The 27,757-nt window shown below is 41.3% G+C and overlaps 1 protein-coding gene across 3 annotated transcripts in view; it reads left to right on the top strand.

Moving 5' to 3' along the window:
* Positions 1-27,757, top strand: part of inpp5a (inositol polyphosphate-5-phosphatase A) — a 499,011-nt gene that overhangs the window by 469,542 nt on the left and 1,712 nt on the right. For 2 of the 3 annotated variants that reach the window (XM_080205594.1, XM_080205596.1), the window contains exons 13-15: positions 387-498; positions 9,014-9,082; positions 27,628-27,664. In XM_080205594.1, coding sequence (XP_080061720.1) covers positions 387-498; positions 9,014-9,082; positions 27,628-27,664 — 218 coding nt within the window. Of the gene's footprint in view, positions 1-386; positions 499-9,013; positions 9,083-27,627; positions 27,716-27,757 lie in introns of all 3 variants that reach the window. The other variant, XM_080205595.1, reaches the window with a different exon arrangement.

Genomic DNA, 27,757 nt, shown 5'->3' with positions numbered 1-27,757 from the left:
AGAGATAGGGAGTGTTGAGAACATCGATTTGAAAACAGGGATGAGCATTTTAAAGTTGAGGTTAAAAACAGAAAATGCTGAATAAACCCAGCAGGTCTGGCTGCATCTGTGGAAAGAGAAACACAGTTAATATTTCGAGTCCAATGACCTTTGAGGTGTCCCTTAATTGAGAGCCTATGTAAGTCAGCCAGCACAGGGGTGATGCGTGAATGAGACTCGTTGCAAGTTAGGACAAGGGCAGCAGAGTTCAGGTAAGTTTACAAAGCGGCTGGCCAGGAGTGTGTTAGAATAGTGAAATCTGGAGGTAACCACACCATGTATGAGGTTTTATGATTTACTCACCCCAGTTAAAGAAAGAGTCACTAACTCTGATATTTGTTTCCCAGTTATCCATACAGTGAGGATTCAAATCAGGGAAAGCAGTACATGAACACAAGGTGTCCCTCATGGTGTGATCGTATCCTTTTGTCTCATTCAGCACGGGATCTTATTCATAAGGTAAGTAGTTAACCCACAGTTTTGTTCCTCTAATCTTGAAGAAATGTAAGAATGAATGTTTAGTTAGAAACGGTTGCAAGTTTTGTGTGCCATACTGCCCTACACGTAAGGCTTACAGGTGAATATCTATGTAGGTCTTTATCTTGCTTAGTGCAGTGCTCCTAGTAGGGTCTCTGAAGAACTGATACGGTAATTGTTTAATCATCAAAGTTAAAGTTTAAAATGGTGTATAACTCAGTCTGCTACATTGTCTGGAGGTGAAAAAGCCACAGTGCAACATTCATCAGGTCTTGACCTCCCTAACAACCTTGTAAATTTAGGAGGATTTTTTAAATTTAATCAGGAGATGTGAGCATTGCAGGCTGGGCCACATTTATTGCCCTTCTCTAATTGCCTTGAACTGAACGGTTTGCTCGACCATTTAATAGGCAGCCGCATTGCTGTGGATCTGGAGTCAGATGTAAGCCAGAGGTATGAGGTACAAGTGGCAGATTTCCTTCCCTAAAGGACGTGAGTGAACTAGGTGGATTTTTATGACAATTGGAAATGTCATTATGAGGCTTTTAATTCCAGTTTTTAAAATTGAATTCAAATTTCACTATCTGTCATGGTGGGATTCAAATCCAGGTCTCCAGAAAATTACACTGGGTCTCTTGATTACTACCCTAGTGACAATACCACTGTGCCACCACTTCCCCTAATGGCTGTGTATTGTTGAAGCAGGAAACTTGATCACTTTTTTACTGACGAAATGTACAGTGAACATTGAGGTATTATTTTTTTCTGTTGATAATGTGCTGCCTGGGTAATGGATTGTTAGGAACGTAGAAATATAGAAATTAGGAGTGGGAGTAGGCAATTCAGCCCTTCGAACCCACTCTGCCATTTAATGTGATCATGGCTGATCTTACCCTGGTCTCAACTCTACTTCTCTGCCTGCTCCCAATGGCTCCCTATCCTACTTTTTATCAGAAACATATCTATTTCTTTCTTAAATCTGTTGATTGATTCTGCTATTCTTATTCAGCTTTTTTTTATTGTCCTAGCACCTATTGCTATCCTTGTTGAGTTCTGCACACTGCGTCATGCTTTTTTTGAATTAAGTTATGATGTTTGGCCATCCCACTAGGCAGTGCAATTGTACCCCTCGTGACAAACAAATCCTCTAAGGCTGATTAAAAGGTGCACTCAATGCCAAACCAAGTTCAAGATGGCTGTGGAGACTAACTTGTTTATTAGCATTTGTTTAAAAAAATGTATATTGCAATTTATGTTGCCTATCCCATTCACAAGACATCACCATGGTTTGGAGCACTAAGGCCCTATTGCACTCCATCACCAGGAGGTGCGTGATTTGGCACCAAGTGGCATCTGCAACAAACTCTGTGAAGTTCCGCACAGTACAAGCAGCCTGATTTACTGCTGAGTGCTGTCATTTTGCATAAAACTGTCTGCCTCTAATTGAAGCTGCATTGTTTAAAAAAAATCTTTGCAACGTTGCCATGTGAGAGAGCATGTGTTTGCCACACAGCTAGTTCAAAATCCCAGCGCGCTACTCCAGGGGAGGAAGAGTAAATGAATGAGCTGCTGATCATTGTGTACTATTGTTTAACACAAACATAACCGTAAGCAGAAAATGATATTCATCATATCATTCAACATCCAAAGAGCAAACGTCCCTTTGACTGTATTATAGCCCTCTTAAAACAAAACTCAGATATTTCATTCCAAAACTATTTAATTATCTTCACTTATTTATTATAAGGCAGTAAAGAGAACTGTGGTTTGAATTTCTAAGCCTGGCTGAAACAGTGGCTATCAAATGAAATAATCTTGACATTGAAATTTTCCCTAGATCCGTTTCTCTGTCATTTTCAGTATGTCTCCCTGTCTGTCTGCTTCTGTCTCTGTTTTCTTCACTTCTCTCTTGCCTTGGCTGTCGTATTGTGTTCTTGCTTCCTGGTCTCGGCAACCTCAGTCAAAATCCTTTACCGCTGCCCTACTCTACAGCAAAAATAAACCATCCATCTTATGCAAAGGCACATGTGCATTAACTGTATTACTATCTATACTGTCAAGCAACATTAACGCTGACTTTACCATAATCATGACTATATTACATAGCATGAAAGCTTTACTCGTCTCCATGCATCTAACCAAGAACCAAACATTTGTTTGATTTTACCTGCGCAAGGGGGAATTTTCATGGCTATTTCATATTGCCCTTCCTAAGATACCAGGAGCTTAGTTCTTGATCTTTTCAGTCCTCATTAAAATTGTTAATGTTGCTTTTCGCTCTTTTCTGTCGTGTAAGGGCTTTCACCACTTCTGACAGAGTCAGAAGGCCCATGACCTTCAACACTCTTCCTCAGCGTGTGTTGGGAGCATTAAATGGACACATATTTAGTACCTAACAGATTCTCAAATAACTCATTGAATGTTGATTTTTTTCCCTTTGAAGTTTGTTAGCTGCAAATGGAATTGTGTCAATTTTAAATGTTGGATATTACAAATGAGAGGCAAATGCTGAATTATTTGGTCCATTTTATTGTCTGACGTTGTAGTTTTGACAAAGTGCAAGGATAGCCTTTAAGATTTATGCAAGTTTGTCTCCCAAACTCTATCAGTACTTGAAATGTTGGATTATCTAATCAGTACCTCACTCAGTTGCAAACAAGAGGACAGATTATGTAGACATCTAGCTGATAATTGAATTGATAAAAAATTAACAATTTTGAGGGGTTTTTTTGTCGTTCAGCGAATATCAGTTTTAGTTTGTGTAGGTTTTAGCCAGTTGAGCCTTTTGACTGGTTTGTGCTGTTCATTGTCATCAGTTTGATATTGCTCCTGTAGCAATCTGTCCCTCTCTTCATTGATCTTCCTCAATTCAGAGTAAAAAGTGAAGCATCTGATCCGTAAAATGCCGTTTGCATTATAATTAGATTGCATCTCTCTCCACATTTATTTCATTGCCTCCCGTGATTGCCCAGGTACATAATAGCACAGATAGAGAGCTCACTTTAGGATCCTGCAGATAGAGGCCCAGCTAATGTGTGTATCGTCTCATATTAGCGCTCGGCACGTTGAGCACAATGCACTAGGCGTTACAGATTGTACAGACATGGAGCTGTAAACAGCCACTGTGCAACATCATCTATCATGCCACGGTCCGTTAACTCACCATCATGTTATTTTATGCTTTCTGAGCCCTAACACACCAAAGGTTGGCCACTGCTTCGGAGCTGCGTAACTGCTTGATAGCATGTGATAATGAATGCTCAGTGAAGTGTAGTTTTGTTTCTGCTTGTATGCTGCTGTAATTTGTTTATCCTGTCTTAAGATTATGCAGCCGAAAATCTACAATTTTAAGCTGCTTTTGAAAATTATCATCTTGATTTTGATGAATGCACTTGAACTTCCTGCTATGACTACATGATGATTCCAGCATATTGAATGTATCCATGCATATATATAAAAGGTTAGGTTTTGATTGTAGGCAACAGTGCTTTATAATAATGTGTCTGACCTTAAAGCAGCTCATTGCATTCAAAGCTAATTAGAAGATTGTTGATTTCTTGTGCTTTTATGTTGTGGCTTTATTTAATTTTCTATGGTGTCCATTTGACTGTACATCACAAGCATGAAGTAACACAGTCACAAGAACCTTCTTAATAAATCCTCTCATAAATGAGATTTTATTCAAACCCAGTTTTCCTATTTGAATCCATTGCTTCCATGTTGCCACATATTCTCTGTTGGGCTAAATGGATTGCAGGCTGCCATACTAATCCTCTACGTACAGCCTAGCTCGCGGCAGAGGCAAAAAAATGGGTGAGGTGCCAGTTGTATTTTATAAGGTACATTACACAAATAAAATTTGATCCTGAGAGTTTTACACAAATTGAATTGATGTTAAGATGGCCCTCTACATCCGACTTAATTTACAATCGAAGGAGGACAGGCACTATAATGAGAGCAGGTGGCTGAATCGAAGTTGGGAGCTGTGGACTTGTAGGGCATGAGTGAGCATTAAGGCTGCCTGCACCGACTGTGAACTTGGATGAGGTTTAATTGAAGTGTGATGCACAAAGCTTATACTTGCTATTTACTGTCATATTATATTTACACAGCCTCAAGTGTCACAAAATATCATGGGTGACTCCTGTGTTTCTATTACTGAACAGGATATCGATTTGTCTAACTTGTTTATACGTGAAAGGACAGTCTCAGTTTGATCGTGACCTTTCTGCAGTCATGTGGACCTAACCAAAATATATTTGTGCCTCTCTACAGTTAAGTGAGAGGATGAGCCATTGGCATAAATGCTGAATGGCAATAAATTGATGCTTTAATCCCAACAATATTTGTATCACCGGTTTACATTCAATGAATATTTAATTGACAAAAGACTCTTTTCCTCTTAAATGCTATGATGCTAATTTCACCATGGAGTATTTGTTAAGGTCCAGACCAGAAACTCCAGGACATATTATGGAGTTGGCCTAAACCTCAAATTTTACATTTGATTTTGTATTGGTGAACATACTCCAGTTATGATACAAGTAATCCACTGGGAAGCATTTATCAAAACAAACTTTATTTAAAACCACAGTTAGAATATAGTAAAAAAAAAGTTTGCATAACTTCTACCAATTAAAATACTTAGACATACCAAAGAACAATCTTTAACAGCTAACTATCTCTGTTGTTCCACTTTAAAGCAGTGTCCCATAGACATGCGCTGTTCTTCAGAATTAGTTAGCACAAAAACAAGAATGCTGACGTGATGCTGGATTTTCAGCTTTTTGACAGTTCTGGACAGAGATCCAGACAGTAATTTTCAGAGAAAGATCCACTTTCATACAGCAGAATCTCTAAAAAAGAGATTTATTTCCTGGGAGATTCCAATTTCCAACTTCAAAGCGGGGAAGAAAGAGACACTGCTCTCGTTCAACTCAAAAGCAGCCTCTAAGCTTGAATATTCTCTGTAAACCCTCCTTCCCCATCACATGTCCACACTTGCCAATCATCCCAATCAAGCCCCATTCTGCAAAATCCCAAGGAGAAACAGGAAAGCAGCATTAGTTCAGATTAAAACCAATATTCTAGCCATTAGAAACAATTATAATACAGGATGCCAGTAGACAGATTGGCTCCAGGTGCACAAAACTGCTACACCAGATCCTGCACAAGAACATGGTTCAAATACATTTCTTAAAGACACACTATCATCACATTATAGTTCAAACAGGTTTATGCTCCAAGATGTGACAATACAATAGTAATTTGTGAAAATGTGAAATTTTTGGAGGTGAAACCTTACTATTTGCTGTGCTTGCTTGAGCACGGGGTGGGGGTTATTGTGATACATCAATGAACTCCTTCCCCATCATATGATTGCCAAAGTAGATAAAAGGTAGAAAACTGTATGTCATCCCCTCCAGGAAATCAGCAGCAGTGAGAAGAAGGGGTCAGAATCTCTACCTCTCAACTTTTAAAGTTTGCTGCATAGTAACCAGTTTACTTACTTTAAAAGATCATCTTGATGTGAGGCGATTAGGAGCAAGAGTGCTCCTCCCAGCTCTCAGCTTTCCAGGGAGTCACTGCCTGCCCATGCTAACTGCCCCCTCTTGAATAGGAGCTCAGTGCCCATGCAGTGACCAACCTGAGAGCCTATATCACAAGATAACCATTGGAAGTTGGAAATCTTTGATCCAGTGAGCTGCCTCTGGCAGTTTGACAGTGCAGGGAGCTCACCAGTGGTATTAAAATGAAACCAAGAACCAACAGTGCACATTGAAGTTGTAGCTCCTGATCTGCACACATTGTCAAATATTACAAATTTCTCATCCGTACTGTTGGTGCAGAGGCACAACAACTGGAAGTTGTAGGACATTGGTTATTCAACATACCCCTCCACTGTGTTGCGCCCCCCACGCTGCGCCCCTCCACTGGGCCAAGCCCCTCCCCTGCGTCACGCCCTTCTTGCGCCGCGCCCCTCCCCATGCCATGCCCATCCCCCACACCCGCACCTTACCCATGCTGTGCCCCTCCCCATGCTGCGCTCCTCCCACGCACTGCGCCCCTCCCCCGTGCCGTGCCCCTCCCCTGCACCTCGTCCCTCCCCCGTGCCACATCCCTCCCTGTGCTGTGCCCCTCCCTCATGCCATGCCCCACCCCTGCCCCGCGCCCCTCCCCCATGCCATGCACCTCCTCGTACCACACCCCACCCCTGCCCCACACCCCTCCCTCGCACGCGCACCGCCCACCATGCCCCCTTGCGCCGTGTACCTCTCCGCGCCACACCCCTCCCCATGCCACGCTCCACCCGATCCGCACCCCTCCCTGCGCTGCACCCCTCCCCGTGCCATGCCTTTCCCCCATGCCACACCCTTCCCCCACGCCGTTCTGCAACTCTCCCCCTCCCCCTCGATGCTACTCACCCCTCTCCCTCAACACCTCCCAACACCTGTAAAATTCAACCTGTGGTCTGCGATATAAATCTCCGTAACTTTCCCCTGTTTCTGGGAGGAGCTGTTTCTCCATTCTGTAGAGTTACAAAGTCTCTGAAGCTTTATGTCTTCACTTCCTTCACATTTATGTAGGTTTTGTGTGCGCTCCATTGTTGCTTTCGTGAACGTTTAATTACTTTTGTCTTTTGCTGCTTGAGACATTTTCAAGAATCATTGTAGCAGATTGATCACAATTAGCTGATCCATTTTGCTCTTCCCACAATTGAAATTGTTTTGCGTGTACATGGCCTTACAAAGCAGCCAATTTTACATCAGATTATAAACATTTAAGAGGTTTATTTCTGAACAAAGGAGTGAAATATACCCTGCAGAGAAAAGCTGTTACAGTCTCAGTAAAGAAGGCTGGTAATTTTATTGGAGCAAGTACTGACCTTAATAAGAATGTGGTCTGTCTTTATCTAAAGCTATTTAGTTTACCACCAGGCTATAGTATTATAGAGCAACAGATGAACTCTATTCAAATATCCTTCCAGAAATCTATCTCTCCCCATTCTGGAGCAATGAAAATTAATTGCATGTCATCAATTCTAAAACTGACTTTGCCAGTCTCATTAATATTCGTTCAAAATTGTGAATGATATCTTCCTCTGAAAAGTAAACTCTATTCCTAATATTAAGATACATTTGCAATTGGTCTCATTTATTTTCTTTTGTCTGGTCATAAATTTCCCCAGACATTCATAGGTCTGTTAAGAGTCTGGTCCATCCAATCTCCCAACACTCTTTCTTACAAAACAATTCTTTAAATGCCACTCAGAACTTGGCCTTGTCAGAATTACACAGTAAAACTTTTCTTCTTCAACTTATTTTTTTTTCAAAAATGACGGAGAAGATCCTCCACTGGGCCCTATTCAGGGTTGCCATAGTAACTCCACCAGGTCGCAGCTCATGCAGCAGCGAGGGTGATGCCGAGTGCTGATGGCAGTCCCAGAGACACCACATAAATGTGTATTTAACCCTGACCCAGTCTTCTGCCCTTTCACACGGCACAGCACAAAACAGAAATCCTGTCCTGCTACTAATGGGACAAAATGGAATTAAGGGAATTAGGCTATCAAATAATTGTGATGCAAAGTTACAAACGGCCAAGAATGGAAGCTTTAAAGTGCACCCATTAATAAGACATTGCAGAATGAAGAACTGAAAAATCATTGACCCCCAAAATAGGATTGATACCATCAGATATTAGTGTGATCCACACCTCGAAATGAAGGCTCTGTACATACATGAAAAAGTTCATTACAAACAGGATTTGTTCTTGGCCGATCAGATCTTTTGAAATGCTCAAATGGTTATTAACTACAATAAAGATTGGCCCTGCAGTACAAATCTGGCACCTCAGCAGCTCTTGTTGCTAAACTACTCAAGATGTAAATGGTCTTAAAAACCAATATTTATTATTCAGAATAAGCAATCATCTGCCTATTCTCTGCGACTTCATGTACCGATTAATACAAAGCCTTTAATGATTATGTGTTAATGGCCTCTCACACAGTCCTTCAACAACTGCGCACAAACTACCCTTAGTACTTGAGTCCAATGCATAATAATCACGTTGTTACAGAGAAGGTGCAATTTGCCATGAATGAAAGTGCCAGTAATAACAAAATCATCAATACTAGAAACTGCCACGTAGTAATAGCACAAACACCATTAGTGAAACAGCTTGTGGATATAATTGTTGCTCATCAATGTTATTCACCCACTTCCAGAGATGGTTTTCTCCTCCCCTTCCAAACCCCCCACATCGTGCTTGCTTCCAGTTTGTAAGTGCTGGAGCAAATGGTTTTCTGACTTTCAGCGGGATTTTTTTTTACAAATCCATGCAGGGGTGGCCTTCCAACTCTGCTTGTTTGTTAAAACTCTTGTAGATTGCTTTCTCACTCCTTCTAAATATTTGCCTTTACTGCTGAGCAATTGTGGAAAGACCTTTGCTGTGAATGGCCACTCTGTCTCTAAAGAAAGTGATCTCTGTTTTACAGGCAGAAAACGATGAGAAGTCAGTTATCTATGACCACATTGGACCAAATGTTTGCATGGGGGACCACAAGGTAAAGAGTACTTTGTTGCTAAATTCAACAGTTTTGTTGAATGCAATGAATGCTATTGTCTCCTCTGTTGGTAACATTACAGTATGGCATGTAGCATGCTAATTATTTTTATTTCCCTTTCACTTATGGTTTATTCCCCAAACGGTAAATACCCATTGACGTTCAAGTTGTAATGAGTAACCATTGAATTATAATTTAGTTGGGAACTACTTGGCTTCTGTGATCAGAGATTGCAACTCTGTGAGAAGCTCGTGATCTGAACAGCACAAATGCCAATCCCTTGGTAGTCTGCTTTGGGCGTATTTAGAACTTTAATGGTGTAAAGATCTGATTCCTCAGTGTCCTTTCATAATCTCTGAGTTGATCGTCCCAAGAAGAGTGGTTTGATCCTTTTTTCTGTGACCCCAGTTCCTTCCTTTCCTTTTATCCTTTGCAAATACTTGGGTGTCAATTCAAAAAATGGCTACTTAAATAATTCAGTCCACCATGTCCACAAACTGGAACGTCGAATATATATAATGCCGCTATGCTGATGTAAGACATAGAACTTTCAAACTAAGTTTCTTATTTTCTTTGAACTCATTCCCAAATAAATAGATTAGATATTGAAAGTATCGAAGGCTGTCAGAAATCATTGTGGTTTTCTGTTTTTCCATCAAAGTAGTACCATCAGACCTTTCATTTCCTTGTTGCTTTCTCCAGGTTAATGCAGATTTAATGGGTAGATGGTGATTTTCTTCACAGGTCAGGCATACAAGCTAGCACTGTCTGTATTGTCCAGCATTTCAAGTTATGATTAGCATGCCCCTGTTCCCTTTAGGTGCATCAACCCTCCACAAGAGATTAGCTGGAGAATTGAACTAGATGGCCACTGTACTTGAGCTGTTGACAAGTGTAGAGATCATGCTGGAGCTTTTAATGAAATGTGTTGGATGTATAAATAAAGATGTGATGAAATCTGAGGCCAATGCTGTGTTTATGTTCCAGAAAATGATGTGGAGATGCTGGCTTTGGACTGGGGTGGGCACAGTAAGAAGTCTCACAACACCAGGTTAATAAAGTCCAACAGGTTTATTTGGAGTCATGAGCTTTTGGAGTGCTGCTCCTTCATCAGGTGACTCACCTGATGAAGGAGTAGCATTCCAAATAAACCTGTTGGACTTTAACCTGATGTTGTGAGACTTCTTACATGTTCCCAATGACTTCCTTATTTAGTTTTCCAGTCTCCATTCCAATGTTGATTCCTAATTTTGCATAGTCACAGTTTCCTGTCGTGTCCTTTACAAGGTTTACCAGAGTATAAAGTATACCCAGAGTGTAAAGTCAAGAAAACTTAATAAAGGGTAAAATTCAAAATTGTGACTATGTGAAATTGGAAATCCTAATCTGGATGTACACAACATCTAAAAAGCTTAATGCTTCAAGCATGGCCATTCATACAATCTGACCTCCACTCTGCAAATGGCCCCACTGAACATTTTCTGGTCATTGTTAATTTTTTTGATGCCACCAGACTGCAATTGGCTTTTGCGTTTCTCTGTGCCTATCGGACTCTGCCTGACCCCCAATTCCACTCAGGTCCCACATTTCTTGGCTCTCTTGCTCCCATTGTCTCTCTGACACCCAGCACTCTAACTCCACCCTGACCTTGTCCCTGCATCTCCCACCCCCACTGTCCCCATCCTTTCACCGCCACTCAGTATTCTAGCTCAACCCCTGAGCTTGACCCTCACTGATTCCATCCCCTGACACACCAGCAGTCTGATTCCTCCCTTGTCTTCATTCTTAGCTGACAACCCGTCACCTCCACCTCCCCCCCTCCACCGCCCCCGGCCCTCGCTCTTCACTGACTCTGCCCCTGACTCCAACTTCCCATTGACACACCAGCACTCTGTCTGCTTGCCTGACTCTGCTACTGAATGTCCCTGACTCCACCTTCTAATTCCATTCTCTCACCCAGCATGCTGACTTTCTGCCTCCTCTGTTATTCCCACCCCCCCACTCTGACTCTCTGTATCATCCACCATTCACTGCTCCCTCTTTAGCTTATCATCTCACACCTGGAATCCACTCCCTTCTCTGACACACCTGCCAACACCCCACCCACTGTCACAGCACCCCCTCCTCTGACACCCCACCCGTCTCTGAATCCCTTCCCCCTCCCTGAAGCCCTACCCCATCTTGCCCCTTCTCTGACAATCCACCCGCACCCCCAGACCCAGCCTGCAAGGAGAAAGTGGATTCCTTTGACTTTGAATGTCTATCGATCAGAAGTTGAGTTTAAGCACTAATGTTTTAAAATTAACTATAATTTCTGGTAATCTCATGATACTGGGGGAAAGCATTTTAATAAAGAAGAAACAAGTGGTTCTTGAACTCTTGCATTTCCTATATTAAGGGATTTATTTTCAATCCTTTAAGCTAATATAAATAAAGTCTCATTTTAAAACTTCATTCTCTGGTATTAACAGTTAATCATTGAGAAAGTATGGGTGGAATTCTCCCAAGACCCTGCCAATGGGTTCAATTGCGGGGGTAGGGGCACTGCCTCACTGTGCCAGGGCCTCAAGTTCAATCGTGGCTTTGGGTGACTACATGAAGTCTGCACATTCTCCAGTATATGCATGGGTTTCCTCCGGGTGCTCCGGTTTCCTCCGACAGTCCCAAGATGTGTACGTTAGGAGGATTGGCCAGGGTAAATACCCATTGGGTAAGGAGGAATTCATTTTTACACCACACCAGTGTGAATTTACAGCGGGATCTTTCTTTTGGTGCCCGCCATGGCCGATTGGGAAACCCACTGGAGGTTGGCATGAAACTCATCTGCATCCCTAATATGAAGGCCTGACCATCCATACCCGATTCTGCACACCACCAGGGGGAATACGCTGGTGCGAAACGTGTCTAGAACATTATGGCGGGCAGGCATCGAGACTCACCTGAATGATGCCTGAGGTGATCTCTGGAGTTCAAGATGGAGGCTGCCAGCAAACTTGGGACCTGCAACACCACAGCAGTGGCTTGGGGGTAAGCCGGCAGGTGGCTCTTCCACATCTGGTGTCCTGGAGAGGGTCAACCTTCCAGCCTCAGAGTGTTACCGGAGTTGTACCTTCATTTTCAGCTGGTCCACCTTCTTTCTTCAATAGTGGGCCAGCAATGTTGGATGCCTTTTCAAAATGGCGCCTGGAAAAGGACTATGGACTATGGACTATGTGCCATCAGGCCTGCCCTGCCACAATATACAGCACAAAACACCCGGTTGAAAAACTAATGAGGTCAGGGTTGGAAGATTTGACATGCTTTCCCACCAGCCTCCGCAGTTGGAAACACCCCACATTCGCCACCCCACCACGGGACCGCATCCCAAAATGGAGAATTCCTCCTTCTATTTCAAGACTAATCGGTTGATTTATTATTCATAACTTCTTAATGGCATAGTAGAGACTTATACTATCAGCAGTAAATATCCACAAGGCTGGACACTACTCTTTGTGACTACCATCAGGAGGGATTTGAGAAACTAAATGACAGGATATCAGTCATTCTGTCCTATGCCAGCCTCAGTTCTCTGTCTTGCTGAGCAAATTTTGGTGTCAAAATGATGAGGCAAATGGCATTCGCATTATTTCTGCATAAATGCTATGTGAACTTCAGCTGAGTGGCAGACGCATGGTTACATACCAATATTCCAAAGTTTTGCCACTGTGCTGTTAGCTTTACAAGAAAAGACTTTTGCTCACCATTGAAATGCATTCAATTTGTAAAGTTATTAATTTTGCACATGGGATATACACCTTACCACTGTTTATTGCCCAACCCTTCAATATGATGAGTGAAGGAGATACCTAAGCTTTCCTCGCTTAGGTCCCAGATACTGTGATTCTCTCATACTTTTAGCAACATAATGGGCAAATATCCGTTGAGCTGAAGGATACATCTAACAGTGTGACATGCCTTATTACAACAGTAGAAAGAAGAAAAGTAGAGTTACTTTTTATAATTTTGTGATGTCTCAATATGCTTCACAGCAAATTAATCATCTTTGGAGTAGAGTTACTGTTATAATATGACCAAACATGACAGCTAATTTGCTCGCAGCAAGCTGCTATCAACAGTAATGACATAATGACCAATTCATTTGCTTCAGCAATGTTGGTTGAGGTGTGAGTGCTCTCTTCTTCATATTGTGCTGTTGAATCCTTTACGTCCAAAGGAAAGCACAGATGAGCCCTTGGTTTGATCTCATCTAAAAGATGGGGTGGCACGGTGGCGCAGTGGGTAGCACTGCTGCCTCACAGAACCACGGTCCCAGGTTCAATTCTGGCTTTGGGCGACTGTCTGTTTGAAGTCTGCATGTTTTCCCATGTCTGTGTGGGTTTCCTCCAGGTGCTCCAGTTTCCTCCACAGTCCCAAGATGTGTACGTTAGAGGGATTAGCCAGGATAAATGCATTGAGTTATGGAGGTAGGACCTGGATAAGATGCTCTGTCAGAGAGTCCAAGCAGATTTGATGGACCAAATGGCCTCCTTCTGTACTGTAGGGATTCTATGGTAGGGTAGCTGTTCACTTGGGACAAAGACACTAAATGGGTGGATCCACAACGCCTGATATTTCAATCCATTAACTACAATATAACTATCAGGTGTTGCATATCCAATTGTTGCTGATCCAATATCTAGCAGGGAGGAGACAATCATCAGGAAGGTTGTTGGGATCAAGCCTGAGGTCAGGTATAATGCCTGCTCTTGTCAGCTTGGATCTAGTATATCTCTCTTCTGGGGACCATGAATTGGATTCAACTTGAATTTGAATTGGTTTTTGGAGCAAGCAAGGTGATGGATTAAGAGCTTGTCCTGTCCACTCTGTGCATTGGCTTTGTGACTCTAAAAAAGGAATATATGCTCTTTCTTTGGCACTGCTCAAGGCGAACCCTACTAGCTGTAATAGAGTAGCACTTCTTCAGTAACACATTTAAGTTCTATCTGTCATTCTCTTTCACCCTTTACATTGTATGCAGTCTCTGGATATGTCTTTTATTCTCTCCACTATGTCGTTCTGCCCAACAGAGCAGCAGCTCACTGCAGTCAATCACAAACAAAATTTGGTGAAGATGTGAAACAAAAAACAATGAAAAAAAAAGAAAAAAAAAGCTCCTATTTCTTATGTTCTTAAGATATTTAGTTATGAACCAAAAGCAGTATTAGCGAAATGTCCTATATAAAAACTCACCAGCAGTACTGGATGAGATCTATTGACATGGGCATATAAAAATATATTTTTAAGCTCTATAGGAGCATTTTCCATGAACTGTGTTTGTATAGAGAATGCATGGGAACATTTTTCAAATTCCTATTTTTGCAGTAGTTACAGTCATTACCCCAGGATGATCAGAATAACTCCATCCCTGTCAACAGCCTGCTTCTTTGAAATTTATATGTAGTTTAGATGACAGTTATAACTTGCAGTTATGCGGGGCTTTTTATGCACAATGGGATTCTGTCCCATTTATTTGAACACAATCTGTTCTGACTCCAGTTTTAGGTCCAATATTTGAGTTTCCATTTAATTAACGTCCCTTTTTATCAAAGTGATTTGCTCCACTCTAAGGTTGTTCTCTGCATTGTTCACCTGGCTGCAGTGAGTTGTTTAGTCCAGTAATAATGCCTGTGACGTGGAGATGCTGGCATTGGACTGGGGTAGGCACAATAATAAGTCTCAGAGCATGAGGTTAAATTCCAACAAGTTTATTTGGAATCATGAGCTCTTGGACTGCTGCTCCTTTATCCTTCATTCCGGAAACTCGTGATTCCAAACAAACCTGTTGGACTTATCCTGGTGTCGTGAGACTTCTTACAATAATAGTGTGACCATGATTCACAACTTTTTCCTATGAACCCAGATAACATTCTTTCCAGCACCTTCTAATGATTCCAAACAGACAAATCAGGATTATCTGTTCTGGGCATAAGCCTCATGGCTGTGTGGGAACTGTTCAGGGAGGACAATGCCCTCTACAAGTGTACCTGTAGATGCAACACAACAGTCACTTGCACTTTCCTTCAGTGCAGAGGCACACACCTCAGGGGGTACTACTAGATCTAATTCAGGCAAGGTCTCACATTCTGGTGGTCACCACATGGACACAGGTCTGCAGCAGGAGAAGGCAGGGTCAGCCAAGTGCACTGGAGGACTGCTGGGGAAGAGATAGCTGCGACATCCAGATCAGGTGCTGTGCTTCTGAGATCAGCCTGCCTGAGATACTCGGGCTGCTGCGAGAGCTGGGGTGAACATCAAGCAGAGATGTTCTTGAGTCTCCAGAGGATGGCTGCCAACATCATCCAAGACAACAGGGCAAACCGGTCAGCAGGTTGCACCCACCCTTGCTGTGGATGTTGGGGGGGCACCAAGAAGTGGTAGGGAACATGAAATTAAGAAGTTTTGATTTCATAATGTTGCATGGGTGCACTATGATCCTAATGTTATGACAGCTCTGTAAGTAGACGACACTTGCATTTTAATGAGGTTTGATATAATTTACGTCTGATTTGTAGTCGTCAAACCTGGGGCACGCCAGGGTGAGTCTATGTGCCCTGGACTCATGCATGTACAGGGAGGCAGAGGTATTTATTAGGGCCCTTGTGAGCTTTGTGCAAGAAGACTCCCACACATGCCAAGTTTTTGCCTCCCCTCTGATCTGTCGCACTGTCCCAACATTGTAACTAGTACACTCTGGGATTCCCCGTCAGTGGAGATGGGGTCCTGCTCCATCCACCTCTGCTGACCAAATTCCCACCCAGCATCTTGAGATATCTTCGGTGAAGTTCTACATTGTTGTGAGCGGTCATGGTTTGTGTAATATTCAATGTCCAGTCCAATACCTTTACCCCTTCCCCCATGACCTACAACCTAGCCCCCATGACCATTAATCACCCCTCCAAGTGTAATATTTGACCTTCCCATAGTTACCCTTCAACCCGCCCCATCAGTTTCCATCCTGTGCAACTGGATGCCCACATCCCCTACTTTCCCAAAGAGCCCACCCCTGCCACAGTGGATGCTATCCATCACTCTGCCAATGCCAGAATCTGCTTACCCTTCTGTATACCCTCCAACAGCTCCCCTTCACCTATCATTGCTATATCTATACCTCCCCATCCTACTGACTCCCACTCCCCTATTAACCCTCACCATCTCTCCTTATCACTAATTCCTTGAGTATACTCCCCAGGACTTATCAATTGACATCACAGACTGAATTTCGTGCTGTAAGTTGCTCCAAGGCTAATATTGTGCCACCATTGTGGTAATCCGTATTCATTGAACTTATGAACTCGCCAACTTGCGCAGTTGAGTTCTGCTTTAATGACACCATGTGTGACTAAGTAGATGGTGTTGTCATTGGGATCCCCTCTAGGCCCAGCTCTTGCAAACATCTTTGATGGGTTCCATAAGAAATGTGTCTTTGATGGAGTGACACCCAACCTCCTAACCCTTGCATATTTCAAATATGTGGATAATATCTTTGCTATAGTTAAATCCATAGCTGCATGTAATAATTTCCTTACCATATTTTAATGGACTCCATCCAGTACTTAAATTCACCATTAATATGGAGCCATCAAATGAACTCACTTTCTTTGATGGTAGGGGAAAGAGAGGAATGCTGCAGGGTTGTGGAATAGGTGAGGTAGTATGGTGCAGGAGGGCGGATAGGACTGTGATGAAGTGTGATGTTGGATGCATATGTGAACAGCTAATGTACCACTCATTAATATACTAGATCCGTGCAAGAATTCCATTAGATTGGCCTAATCAACAATCTTGTAAATAAGGCCCAAGTCGTTTGCTGATCATGCAAGCTTGATGCTGAAATAGGGCACATCAAAGACATCATGTGGGATAATGGTGACCTTGATCAGGGCATTTCATGCTGGATATCACACACATTCTCGCACTTTGGTTCTGAAAAGTGCCCAGCCTACCTCAGATGACCTTGGAAGGGCAAGGTATCTCAAAACAGAGAATACAGCTAGCTGTTTCATTCTGCTACCATGCAGTAATATGAGTGATATTTGCCACTAATAGGATGCTGCCATCAAGCCAAAATGATGTGCTGCTATCACACAAACGAGTAACGCAGTATTACGAATTTTGGTGCCAGTGTGATGCTAGATACATCGGCTGTACATCCCGAAGATCAGCAGATCCTATCAAATAACATGTCCCAAGCTGCTTTTCACAAAGGGCAAGGTATAGATCATGCCCAACCAGCTCATGTACGCAAAATGCAAAACACAGTGTCCAACATTAAATCTGGTTCTGCAATTGCTAAATAATCCTCAGTATATTAAGAATTACGCTGAGAACCAATTTAAGATTGTCATTCGGGCTCGCAGTGTGGTGCTGTAAGTGTATTGGAAGCTACATATATTCACACGCACGTCCCTCTTTGCAGACAGAAAGAACAGTTACACACATTGCATCTAATTCAGCTAAAGAAAATAAGTGACAGTATTCATCGGCTCATACCTCAAGGCAATGCCTTGATCAATCAGGGTCAAACTGCCTGGTTTAAATTTCAAATGCTTGGCAATTAATTGTCAATCACTTAGCGCATTCTCCATGGCACCCAATCAGAGTTCACTTCTCAATCAATCAGCACATTTTTCTCATATAGTATGAATAGATTTTTCCCCTTATAGTGGTATTTTCACAGTAACTTCATTGTGTTGTTAATGTAAGCCTACTTGTGATAATAATAAATAAACTTATTTTTGCGATGTCTCCAGATGAGTGCAAAATGAGAAGATTTGACACATCTTTTTGTTTTCAGCAATACTCAAGTTCTACACTACTAAACGACTATATAATATCTTTCCTCTGATGAAGTGCCCAAAATTGAACACTACTTCTGATCATAAAACTGCAACATCAGTTCCTCACTTGAGTATTCCAGTTCCCTTGAGAGAGAGACCAATGTCCCAATAGGCTATCTGGTCACTTTTTGTACCCTTGTGACCACTTTTTGTGAATCCTTTGGGCCTCAACAGCTCTGACATCTAACCATTAAGAAAATATTCTTATTTTCTTTTTCAGATCCAGAGTGGATAACCTCACACTTCCCTGCATTGAGTTTCATCTTTCATAGCCCACTAACTAATTCTACTTTTTACTTTGTAAATTCCCATGTGCACTTCACATTGTGCCTTCTAATAGTATCATCAGCAGCCTTGGATATACAACTCTCTATTCCCTCATTCAGCTCATTAATATATATGGTGAAAAATTAAAGCCCCAGCATAGATCTATTTTTATGGAAGACTAGTTGTTACATTCTTTTTATCAGAATTTGGTCCCTTTATTTCTGTTTTCTGTCTCTAGTCTCCCAACCAATTAAAGACAGATATCACAAGGTTACCTCCAATTTCTTATTCTTTCGTTTTTGCAGCTAATTATGTGAGATCTTGTCAGATACATTCTAGAAGTCCCAATAGATAACAGCTTATAAATTCCAAATGCCTGGTTATGTGTCTCTGATGGTAAATTTCAGTAAGCTCCCCACAACTGATAACAAATTGATGGGTCTGTAATTAGTTAATTGCATCCTCCTTCAACAATAGAATGACATTTACAATTTTCCAATGCGCAATATACTTTTTGTTTGGTTATGGTTAATGCACCTGCAATTTCTTTACCTTTCTTTGTCAGTATTCTGGGTAGAAATGATCAGGTCCTGGATCTTTGTCCACCGTGGCCCATTACGTCTCTCTTAAAATGGATAACACGTTTTACATATTAAACCCACTGACTTTCTCCATTTAACTTAGATGCCCTGGCACTTCTGGTATTGTGACTTTTTGCTCCACTGTGAAAATTGAAAAATGTACTTTGCTAATAAGTTTGATGTTTCCTTCTTGTCCATTACAATTTTGTTCGCATTGAACTTTAATTGGCCTCATTGCCCTTTAGCACATTCATTAATTAAATGTATTTTTAAATACTTTACTATTAGATTTGATATCCCTTGAATTTTCTTTTTCATATTTTCTTTCTGCACCTCATATTACTTCATTTTTTTTGTCCTTTCTAGCTCTCTCAGTCCATTGGATTTCCACATTTCTTTGCATTTGGTGTGACATGGTGTCTTACCTCATTTGCCGATCATGGTTGCAGAACTGTACAAATGACATTTATTCTTTTAGGACATCATAGTTGTTCTGTGTCCTATTAAACACTTCCTTGAGCACTTCCCACTGTTTATAGGTTCGGCCCAGTTTGCTGCAGTAAATTCATTTCTCATTCCTTAAATGTAAAACCTTGTTTTTTGCCTTTCATTCTTCCTGTTGATCCTAATATCGTATTATGATTCCTATTTTCAAGATGTCTCCATACCATCAGGATTGTTAAGTAATTCTGGTTTGTAACTCATGGCTAAATGCAATATGGCCTGGTCCCTTGGCTGTTCCAGAATGTTTTGTTCTTGAAAACTTGTCCAGAGTATATTCTTATACCACTTTCACTATTCTGCTTTTTCCAACAATGTGGGGTGGCACTGTAGCACAGTGGTTAGCACTGCTGCTTCACAGCTCCAGGGTCCTGGGTTCGATTCTCGGCTCGGGTCACTGTCTGTGTGGAGTTTGCACATTCTCCTCGTGTCTGCGTGGGTTTCCTCCAGGTACTCTGGTTTCCTCCCACAGTCCAAAGATGTGCAGGTTAGGTTGATTGGCCATGCTAAGAAATTACCCCTTAGTGTCTAGGGATGTGTAGGTTAGAGGGATTAGTGAGTATAATATGTAGGGATATGGGGGTAGGGCCTGGGTGGGATTGTGTCGGTGCAGACTCGATGGGCCGAAGGGCCTCTTTCTGCACTGTAGGGTTGTATGATTCTATAACACTCTGGCAGACTTATCACAATAGGTGGCTGCATCTGGACTCTACAGAATGCTGCTGAAGTAGAATTATTTACTGGTCTTTTATAATCTGTTTTCCTATTTTATGAAAGTATGGCACCACCTTCTCACATACACATGTTCGGGGGGAGAACTCAAATTAACCTTATTATCTGTGGCCAGTTAAGTGATTATAAGTTAAGCAGACAGCCTTCAGGATATTCTTGAACCACCCGGTATAAATGGCACTTAGCTGCAAAGATGGCTCCACATCCTCGTGTTACTGGTGTGCATCTCAATCAACATTGATAACTAGGTTACAAGTCTAGTGATATATTCACTCATTTCAATATAATTGGATTATTTTAGTGGTATCTCTTTCATCGAGTTTAAGTTGCAGTTAAAGTATCATCCAGTTAAATGCACTACATTTTATTTTACACAATGCAGTCATCAACTTGTTGAAGCACATTGCAATATGTCTCACAAGGCTTTAAAATATAGAATATTGTTCGACTCGATTGTCTTTGAACTGGAAGGAACTTTAAAACTTTAAAGGGACTTTATTGAACAAGCTAGAGCTACAAAAGTTGAAAACAAAAAGCAACCGTTTTACAAGGTCTATACCCCTGTTAGTAAATTTGTCTTCAAAATCTGTATCTAGACTTGCAATACTCCACAGCTACCAAATGAGTAAGCTCCTCCCAAGTATAGGGACAAAAGAAAAGTTTCTGCTTCAGGCAAGATTATGGGCCACATGTTATCTGTTATAATATTATGTGTTTGAAGTACGTCATTGCAGGCTTATTTAAACCGGTGACCTCTTCTTTTTGTCCTTGGGTCCTGTGTGGCCAGAAAGAGCCTGGAAATCAAAAATGAAAATCAACAACATGATTTCACAAATACACTTGTGTGAGAAAAAGATGTTTATTTTCTGCCTCAATGAGAGAAAGGTTTGATTATAGGAAAGTTGGAGGCTCTGCTTCCTGAAAAATTGAGTCACTTGACACAAGGTCCTTAAGTTCTCATAGCATGATCATTTCAGTAAAGGAATTATACCATGTATGTTAATAAGTGTGAACTTAAATTATGCTAAGCCATAATTAGAACAAATGTGTTTGCCTAGTTGTAGGCGGTTCTTGATACAAGGAGCAGGGTGGCTCCACGGTCAATTGTAAGAACAAAGCCAGGTTCCAAAATAAAATTGTGCTTTGGTGTCTTGGGGTCAGAGCAGACCTTCTGCCCACTCCATGAACGTGCCCTTCACCCAATTCAAAACCTAAGCTTTAGGCAGTTGTGAATTGTATTTATGGCACAACTACAGTGCCCACTTCAGCTGGGATGTCTGGGCAGCAGTATCTTACCCTGGGGTGTCCAACAGAAATATTTCCAAATTATTGCAAAAGCTAACATTTCAAATTTTCCAAGTGACAGTGACAGAACTGTCAGCATTCTCCATAAGTTTAAGTTTAAGTTTATTTATTAGTGTCACAAGTAGACTTACATTAACACTGCAATGAAGTTACTGTGAAAATTCCCTAGTTGCCACATTCCGGTGGTGTTCAGATATACTGAGGGAGAATTTAGCACGGCCAATGCACATAACCAGCACGTCTTTATGACTTGGGGAGGAAACCAGAGCATATGGAGGAAATCCGCGCAGACACGGGGAGGACGTGCAAATGCCACACAGACAGTGGCCCAAGCGATTATTACGCTGATGAAACTGACAGCAACTTGTGGCATCTATTTATGTGCAGATCAACATGGAAATTCAAAAGTTGCTGTCAGTGCTTCTACCATCCTTCACTTGATGCAGTGTTGCAAGTATTTGCAGGCTGCAATCAATTAAAAATCACTGAACTTGCAGTAATATTACTTTTTTTAAAAAACAAAAAGTTACACTTTTTTAATGAAGGGTAACTGGGCTTCAAGTTAATTCTAAGCTCCAAGTTATGTTTGAACTAAATTCATAATTATTTCTGAGTAACCATATTTACTTCGATAAACTATCTGTATATTTACAAATGTCAAATTTCTCTATTATGATAAAATTCCACATTTTGTATTTAAGATTGTTTCAGTTTGTACTTTAATCCTTTGTTCATGACTCCCTGTAAAATAATTAAGACATAAAGGATAATCAGCACAGTTTACTTCCTGGTTTGCTGTCTGTGAGAATACTTCAATGTGATTGGCTGCTTACTTTGCATGATGCTATCTCTGTTCCGGATTTCTGCAGATCCCCTTAAGTTGGCACCAGATTGAAAGCAACATTGGGAAAAGGGAAACCCAAGCCATAGAAATTTTGAGTTCTATGGGCAGCATTCCTTGGGGTCAGCATCTTGACTTCACCACTGACTGGAAAACCCAGCTCCAAAGGACAAATTGAGACACAATCCTTGTGTTGCACTGCTACTTTGGCTCTATAACTACAGACGACTGTCAAAGATTTGACTTTGCTTCCCAGAAATTCTTCCTTGCCCATCAAGTTTGCATACCAGTCCTTGAGGAAATAAATTTCCAGAGTTTAGAATTAAGCACTCTTATTTAAGGTTAACAATGCACCAACTCAACTAATAAATATGAATAAGGTACTTCTGCAACAGATGATCTGAAATGGAGAAATCGAACCAGAATAAAGTAGCTGATTGGGAAGCACAACATCTTAGACAGTTATCAATTAGACTGCAATTATACTGCCAAAGGCATGCTAACATAAGGATCAGGTCCTAGTCTGTCCGTTGACAATGTTAGTTTATTACAAGTGCAGAATGTTCTCTAGCTCAAAGGGATAATGTTGCCAATTCCAAATTAATTCTGTAGCTGTTTATTTTTGAGATGGCATAACCATTACCTTAGATACCTCACTTAAGATAGCAGCATTTTTGTAGCAGTTCAACTTGGGACTGATGGATTATATGAGAATTACCTTTAGCCTTGTCATCTAATAAATTAAAAGAATCCACTCTGTGGGAGGTGTTTTGGCTGCCTTAGTGTGATCCCCGAAGTAAAGATCACATTAAGATGTTCCCTACAATTCTCTTTCAACTGATGTATGGTGAGGATCACGTTCACAGATCTTCTGTAATGAAAATTGCATGTGCTTCCAAGTACACTTGCTCTGCAAGTAGATGGAATGTTTCAATTATGACTCTAGCAGAGGCCTTCCCCATGGCACTAAGGAATGAGGTGCCCTTGTCTTTGTTACCATCTCCTCTGCCATCTTAGTTTTTGTAAAGTGTAATGATTTTTGCATCACGTATCAATGGTGGAATGGAGACTACCTTCTAGCAGAGAAGGAGAAGATCATAATGGGGTAGTAATAGATGGAGCTTTCTGGGCTTGAGTAGTCAGTTCGGCTGGGATTCCAACATTGCCGGGTACCTTTCTATTTCCTCACCTCGAGCAATGAGGGTTTTTCATCCAACTTATCCATGGCAGGAAACTACAGGAGGACATTGAGCACAGACTGGAAGATGTACAGTTCACAAGAGTACAGCTCGCAATAGCGTTCAGAACAATGGGACTTGTGTTTCTCCCTGTTGGTGAATACTTCAACATCTGCTGACCTCAGGGGGCAAGTTTGGTGACACTAAGACCAAGTGCTCTCTTTATCCTTTCATACATAGCTTTTAGATTTCCACAGTCATGGGCAAGTTAGATTTCTTGGCCATAAGTTGTGCAATATCTCCCAATCTTTTACACTGATGTCATGGCTAAATTTCAGATCATGCAGTATTTTAGCTGTTGTGTTTATGTAGGGTTTTTTTTCATCAATGCAAGATATCATCTCAGCTGAGCAGGTATCAAACCAGTTTTTTGTTGTAGTTCTGCCTTTACTAGATGATGCTTCTGCTGCCTCATAATTTACTGACTTCCACATTTCATCGATACTAGCATTGCTGCTTTCAGGTAAACTTTGGTGGATATCTGTCAATCCAGTGACAGTGTGATTTCAAGATCTCAGGGAAAATTGGCTATCTACAAAAAGTCCTCAGACTCAACTGTCCCTTCCATAGACCTTACTGTACAATTTGATGGCTCCACTTCTAACAGTGCATTATCAGCAAGAAGAATGATACTGCTCCAGTCACCCACCACACAAGTTCAGCTACAAAGGGATCCTTACTCATGCCTGTAACTTGTTCTCCCTGGTTATAAGGATCAAAAAAAATGGTCATGGGACAAGCTGTTGCATCTCTGTGGCTGTTCACACTGAAAATCACCCCACTGGAAGTGGTTAGAAAATTCTACCACCTTGGGTCCACAGTGGCAAGCAATCTGCCCATTGATCTAGAACTTCCTACATGCATAGGGAAAGCAGCCACTGATTTTGACCAACTCATGCATGGAATAGCATTGAGCTTACATTTGGGACCAAGCAGATGCTTTCCAAAGCCTGCTATCTCAGTTCCTTCTTTTATAGCTATGAGATGTATGTTAGGGTGCCCTATCAGAAATCCCAAGGTATGTTATGAAGCCAGACTCAATCCTAACATTTTTTTCTATTTTGGCGTAAATGTGAGGAAAGGATGCTTTACTCCAGGATTATTTCCACTGACAAATTAGGGATCTTTTAACAAAACAAACTATATTCATAACACAGTTTAAATATAACTCCAACAAAATGAAGCAATTTAACTCTTAACCATTCAACAATCCATAAACATGAAAAGAAATTACTCTTAACTTCTAGCTTATTACTATTCAGTTCCAATTAAGTAATATTTAAGCCACATTTAATAACATTCTCAAAAGAGTCATTGTCAGCTATTATCTGGATATGTGCTTTGTTTGAAGTTTAAGTTATTTAAATGTTCAAAGATGCATTGACCTGAACCGTGTTGCTGGGTACTTAGTATATGTAAGTTAACCTTTCTGGATGGCAAGAGAAAATATTGTCAGTTGATTAAGGTGCTGGTCATGGAGAAATCTGCAGTACCATGGGGAGAAATTGGCATACAATTATTTAAGAGATGTGCTCTTTGAGTTGGAATCATTTTTCAATTAATGGTGCAGCAGTGGTGCAGTTATGTTACCAGCGTAATAATCCAAAGGCCTGACCAGTGATCTGGAAACATGAGTTCAAATTCCATTGGAGCAGACGAGGACTTTAAATGTAATTAAATTAAATAAATTGTTAATAAAATTTTACGGGGTTGTCATAAAAACCAATCAGGTTCATGGTTGTCCTTCGGGGAAGGAAATCAGCTGTCCTTACCTGGTCTGACTTAAAGGTGAGTCACCAGTGTGGTTGACTCTCAGCAGCGTTCTAAAATGACTTTCAGTTGTGTTCAAGAAAGTTGTGCACCAACTTGTTAACTACAATTACGGATGGGCAGTAAATGCTGGTCTTGCCAGTGGAGCCAGCATTCTGAGAATGAATAAAACAAAACACAATAAAATATACAGGAGTCATTTGAAATCAACCCAGCTGGTGGAAAACTGAGACTGTTATAATGCAAAGTACTTTATAATTGAAATATGCATTGCAAGAGTAGTTTGTGTTATTTGTCAGGTGATATGAAGGGGGATGCAGCAGTTATAACTCCGTCAGTAACCTTGTAACCAGAAACCAAGAATAGGCCCAACAGTTAACAAAGTCTTGCTCAGGATATATGAAAGCTGCTCACAGCCACATGCTTTTGAGGGAGGCTCAGTCAAACCAATTGCCATTCTTCACAAATAAATTCCAGAAATATCTGAGCTTTTTTTTCAAACTTCTCTCAGGTTATGCCCCAATAACAAAATCCTCGGCCTCCTCTGGGAAAGGATGCTGGTAATGATAAACCTTGAAAGAAAAGCCTTGCTTGTACCATCACTTCCTTTTCTGTTCAGCTTCCATTCTCAATTCCCACCTAATGTTATTCATTCTCTGAAATCTTTCTCTATCCTTGTATCTCTTCCTCTTCACCCAGTTCTTTCTCACCTTCATTTCTGTATTTCTCACTCCCCCCTTCTATGTATTTCTCTCTTCATCCTTTGCTTTTGTTTTTGTCTTCTCTCGTTTTTATGTTTGTTTCATTTCTCTGTCCTGTCTCATGCTCAGATCCCTCTTTCCATGATCACTCTTTCTCCTCTTTTCATTACAATCCCCTCTGCCTTAACCCTTACCTCTTTCTCTTTTTGTCTCTGTGGAGCAGTTTGTGTAGGAACTTCTGTTGTGTTCCTACAGCAGCGAGGAGAAGGGCGTGCTCTGAATAGTTTTGAGCAGTTGCTACTATGTTAATATATTTTAATTGGGTGTGTTAGTAATAAATGCCAGGATAAGGCAAGCATGCAAGAAATTACACGTTTCATGTAATCAAAGCAGTGCCTCCTATAGCTTGACTTGGTTGAAACATTTTGATTATTTAATAATATGGTTCCATGGTCAGTGAAGGGAACCATATCAACTCCTACTGATGGATAATTAAGAGGTCTCTGCAAAGTCAAGCATAGAGATGTACTCTTGCCAGTAAGAAGTCTAACTAGCCACTAACTCCGAAAGCTTCGTGGCTTTTGCCACCAAATAAACCTGTTGGACTTTAACCTGGTGATGTGAGACTTCTTACTGTGTTTACCCCAGTCCACCGCTGGCATCTTCCACATTATGGTGGCCCAAGCCAGTATTTGACCCCTGCCTGCTCCTCAGGCCCTAACAACCAGCTGATACCCATTCACTCATTGCATCCACTGCATTCAACTGAGCAACTCTATCCAGATGTGTGTCAACACTTGGACAGCGAGGGTAAGTAGGGCAAAGGCCAGCAAGTGCAGATCTCAACCAACTTAGCCACTCAAATCAATGAATTGTTAATTGTGATGACAAACCAGCAAGGTTTTTTTTAAATAAGAATGGGCATTAAGGTTACTGGGAAATTTAGAAGCTGATCCCTGCTAACGGAGACAATGGTTTTGTTAGTGAATGGCATCTTCACATCATCTAGTTAGACTTCCAAGTAACAGTGTCCACTGGGCCACGGGAGAGATTTGCTACATTCAGTTTCCAACCTGTTTATTAGCCTCTAACCTATAATAAATCTAACTTAGTCATTATAGTACATATCTATGCGGGGGGGAGGTGGGGGTGAGGGGAGTGGTCGGGAGAGAGAAAGAAAGATTCCCCTTCTGTTTGTTAATTACGTTGAGTACCCTAGAGCGGTGCAATCCTCTGGGTAACACTCTGATCCGATTTACTGAGAATCGTATTCGGCTGTCATTCGCCTGAATTTCCGGCAGTGGGGTTGGACGGCTAATTTCATCTGTTAGTCGATGGCTTTGGTGGTGGGGGGGGGGGGGGGGGGGGCGGCGTTGGGATATCAGCGGGTCACGACTTGAACGCCCCATTTCTCCCTCAGTGTGACAACACCATCCATACCTTGCAACCTTCGAAAGTGTTGGATTTCTCCCCGAGGTCGATGTGAGCTAAGGAAGGGCGAGTGGACACAGTACTTAAAGAAAAAAAAATTAAAGTGATAGACCACTTAACCAAAAGGAAACTTCACTTTGACCCAACCCACATTCCAAAATGATCTATTCAACACGTCGGGACGGAAAAAAATCCAATCGGAATAGTTACTTACCTAGGCTCTCAAAAGTTCTTCATGATACAAGCATTGTATTTGGAAATGTCACACTGATCCAATTATGTTTGTGTGTGTTTTTTTACAGCCTGTCTTCCTGTTCTTTCGAATAGCTGCAGGGGCAGGTAAAGCTAATAGAAATATGCGCAACTGTTGTGTGGTGCAGTGATGTGGTGGTAAATATTAATGTTTTATTTTATTATTTTTTTATTATTCAT

This window comes from Carcharhinus amblyrhynchos, chromosome 17 (assembly GCF_965287045.1).
Source record: "Carcharhinus amblyrhynchos chromosome 17, sCarAmb.v2.hapA, whole genome shotgun sequence".
Lineage (NCBI taxonomy): Eukaryota > Metazoa > Chordata > Chondrichthyes > Carcharhiniformes > Carcharhinidae > Carcharhinus > Carcharhinus amblyrhynchos.
This window is presented reverse-complemented; position numbering and strand designations above follow the sequence as displayed.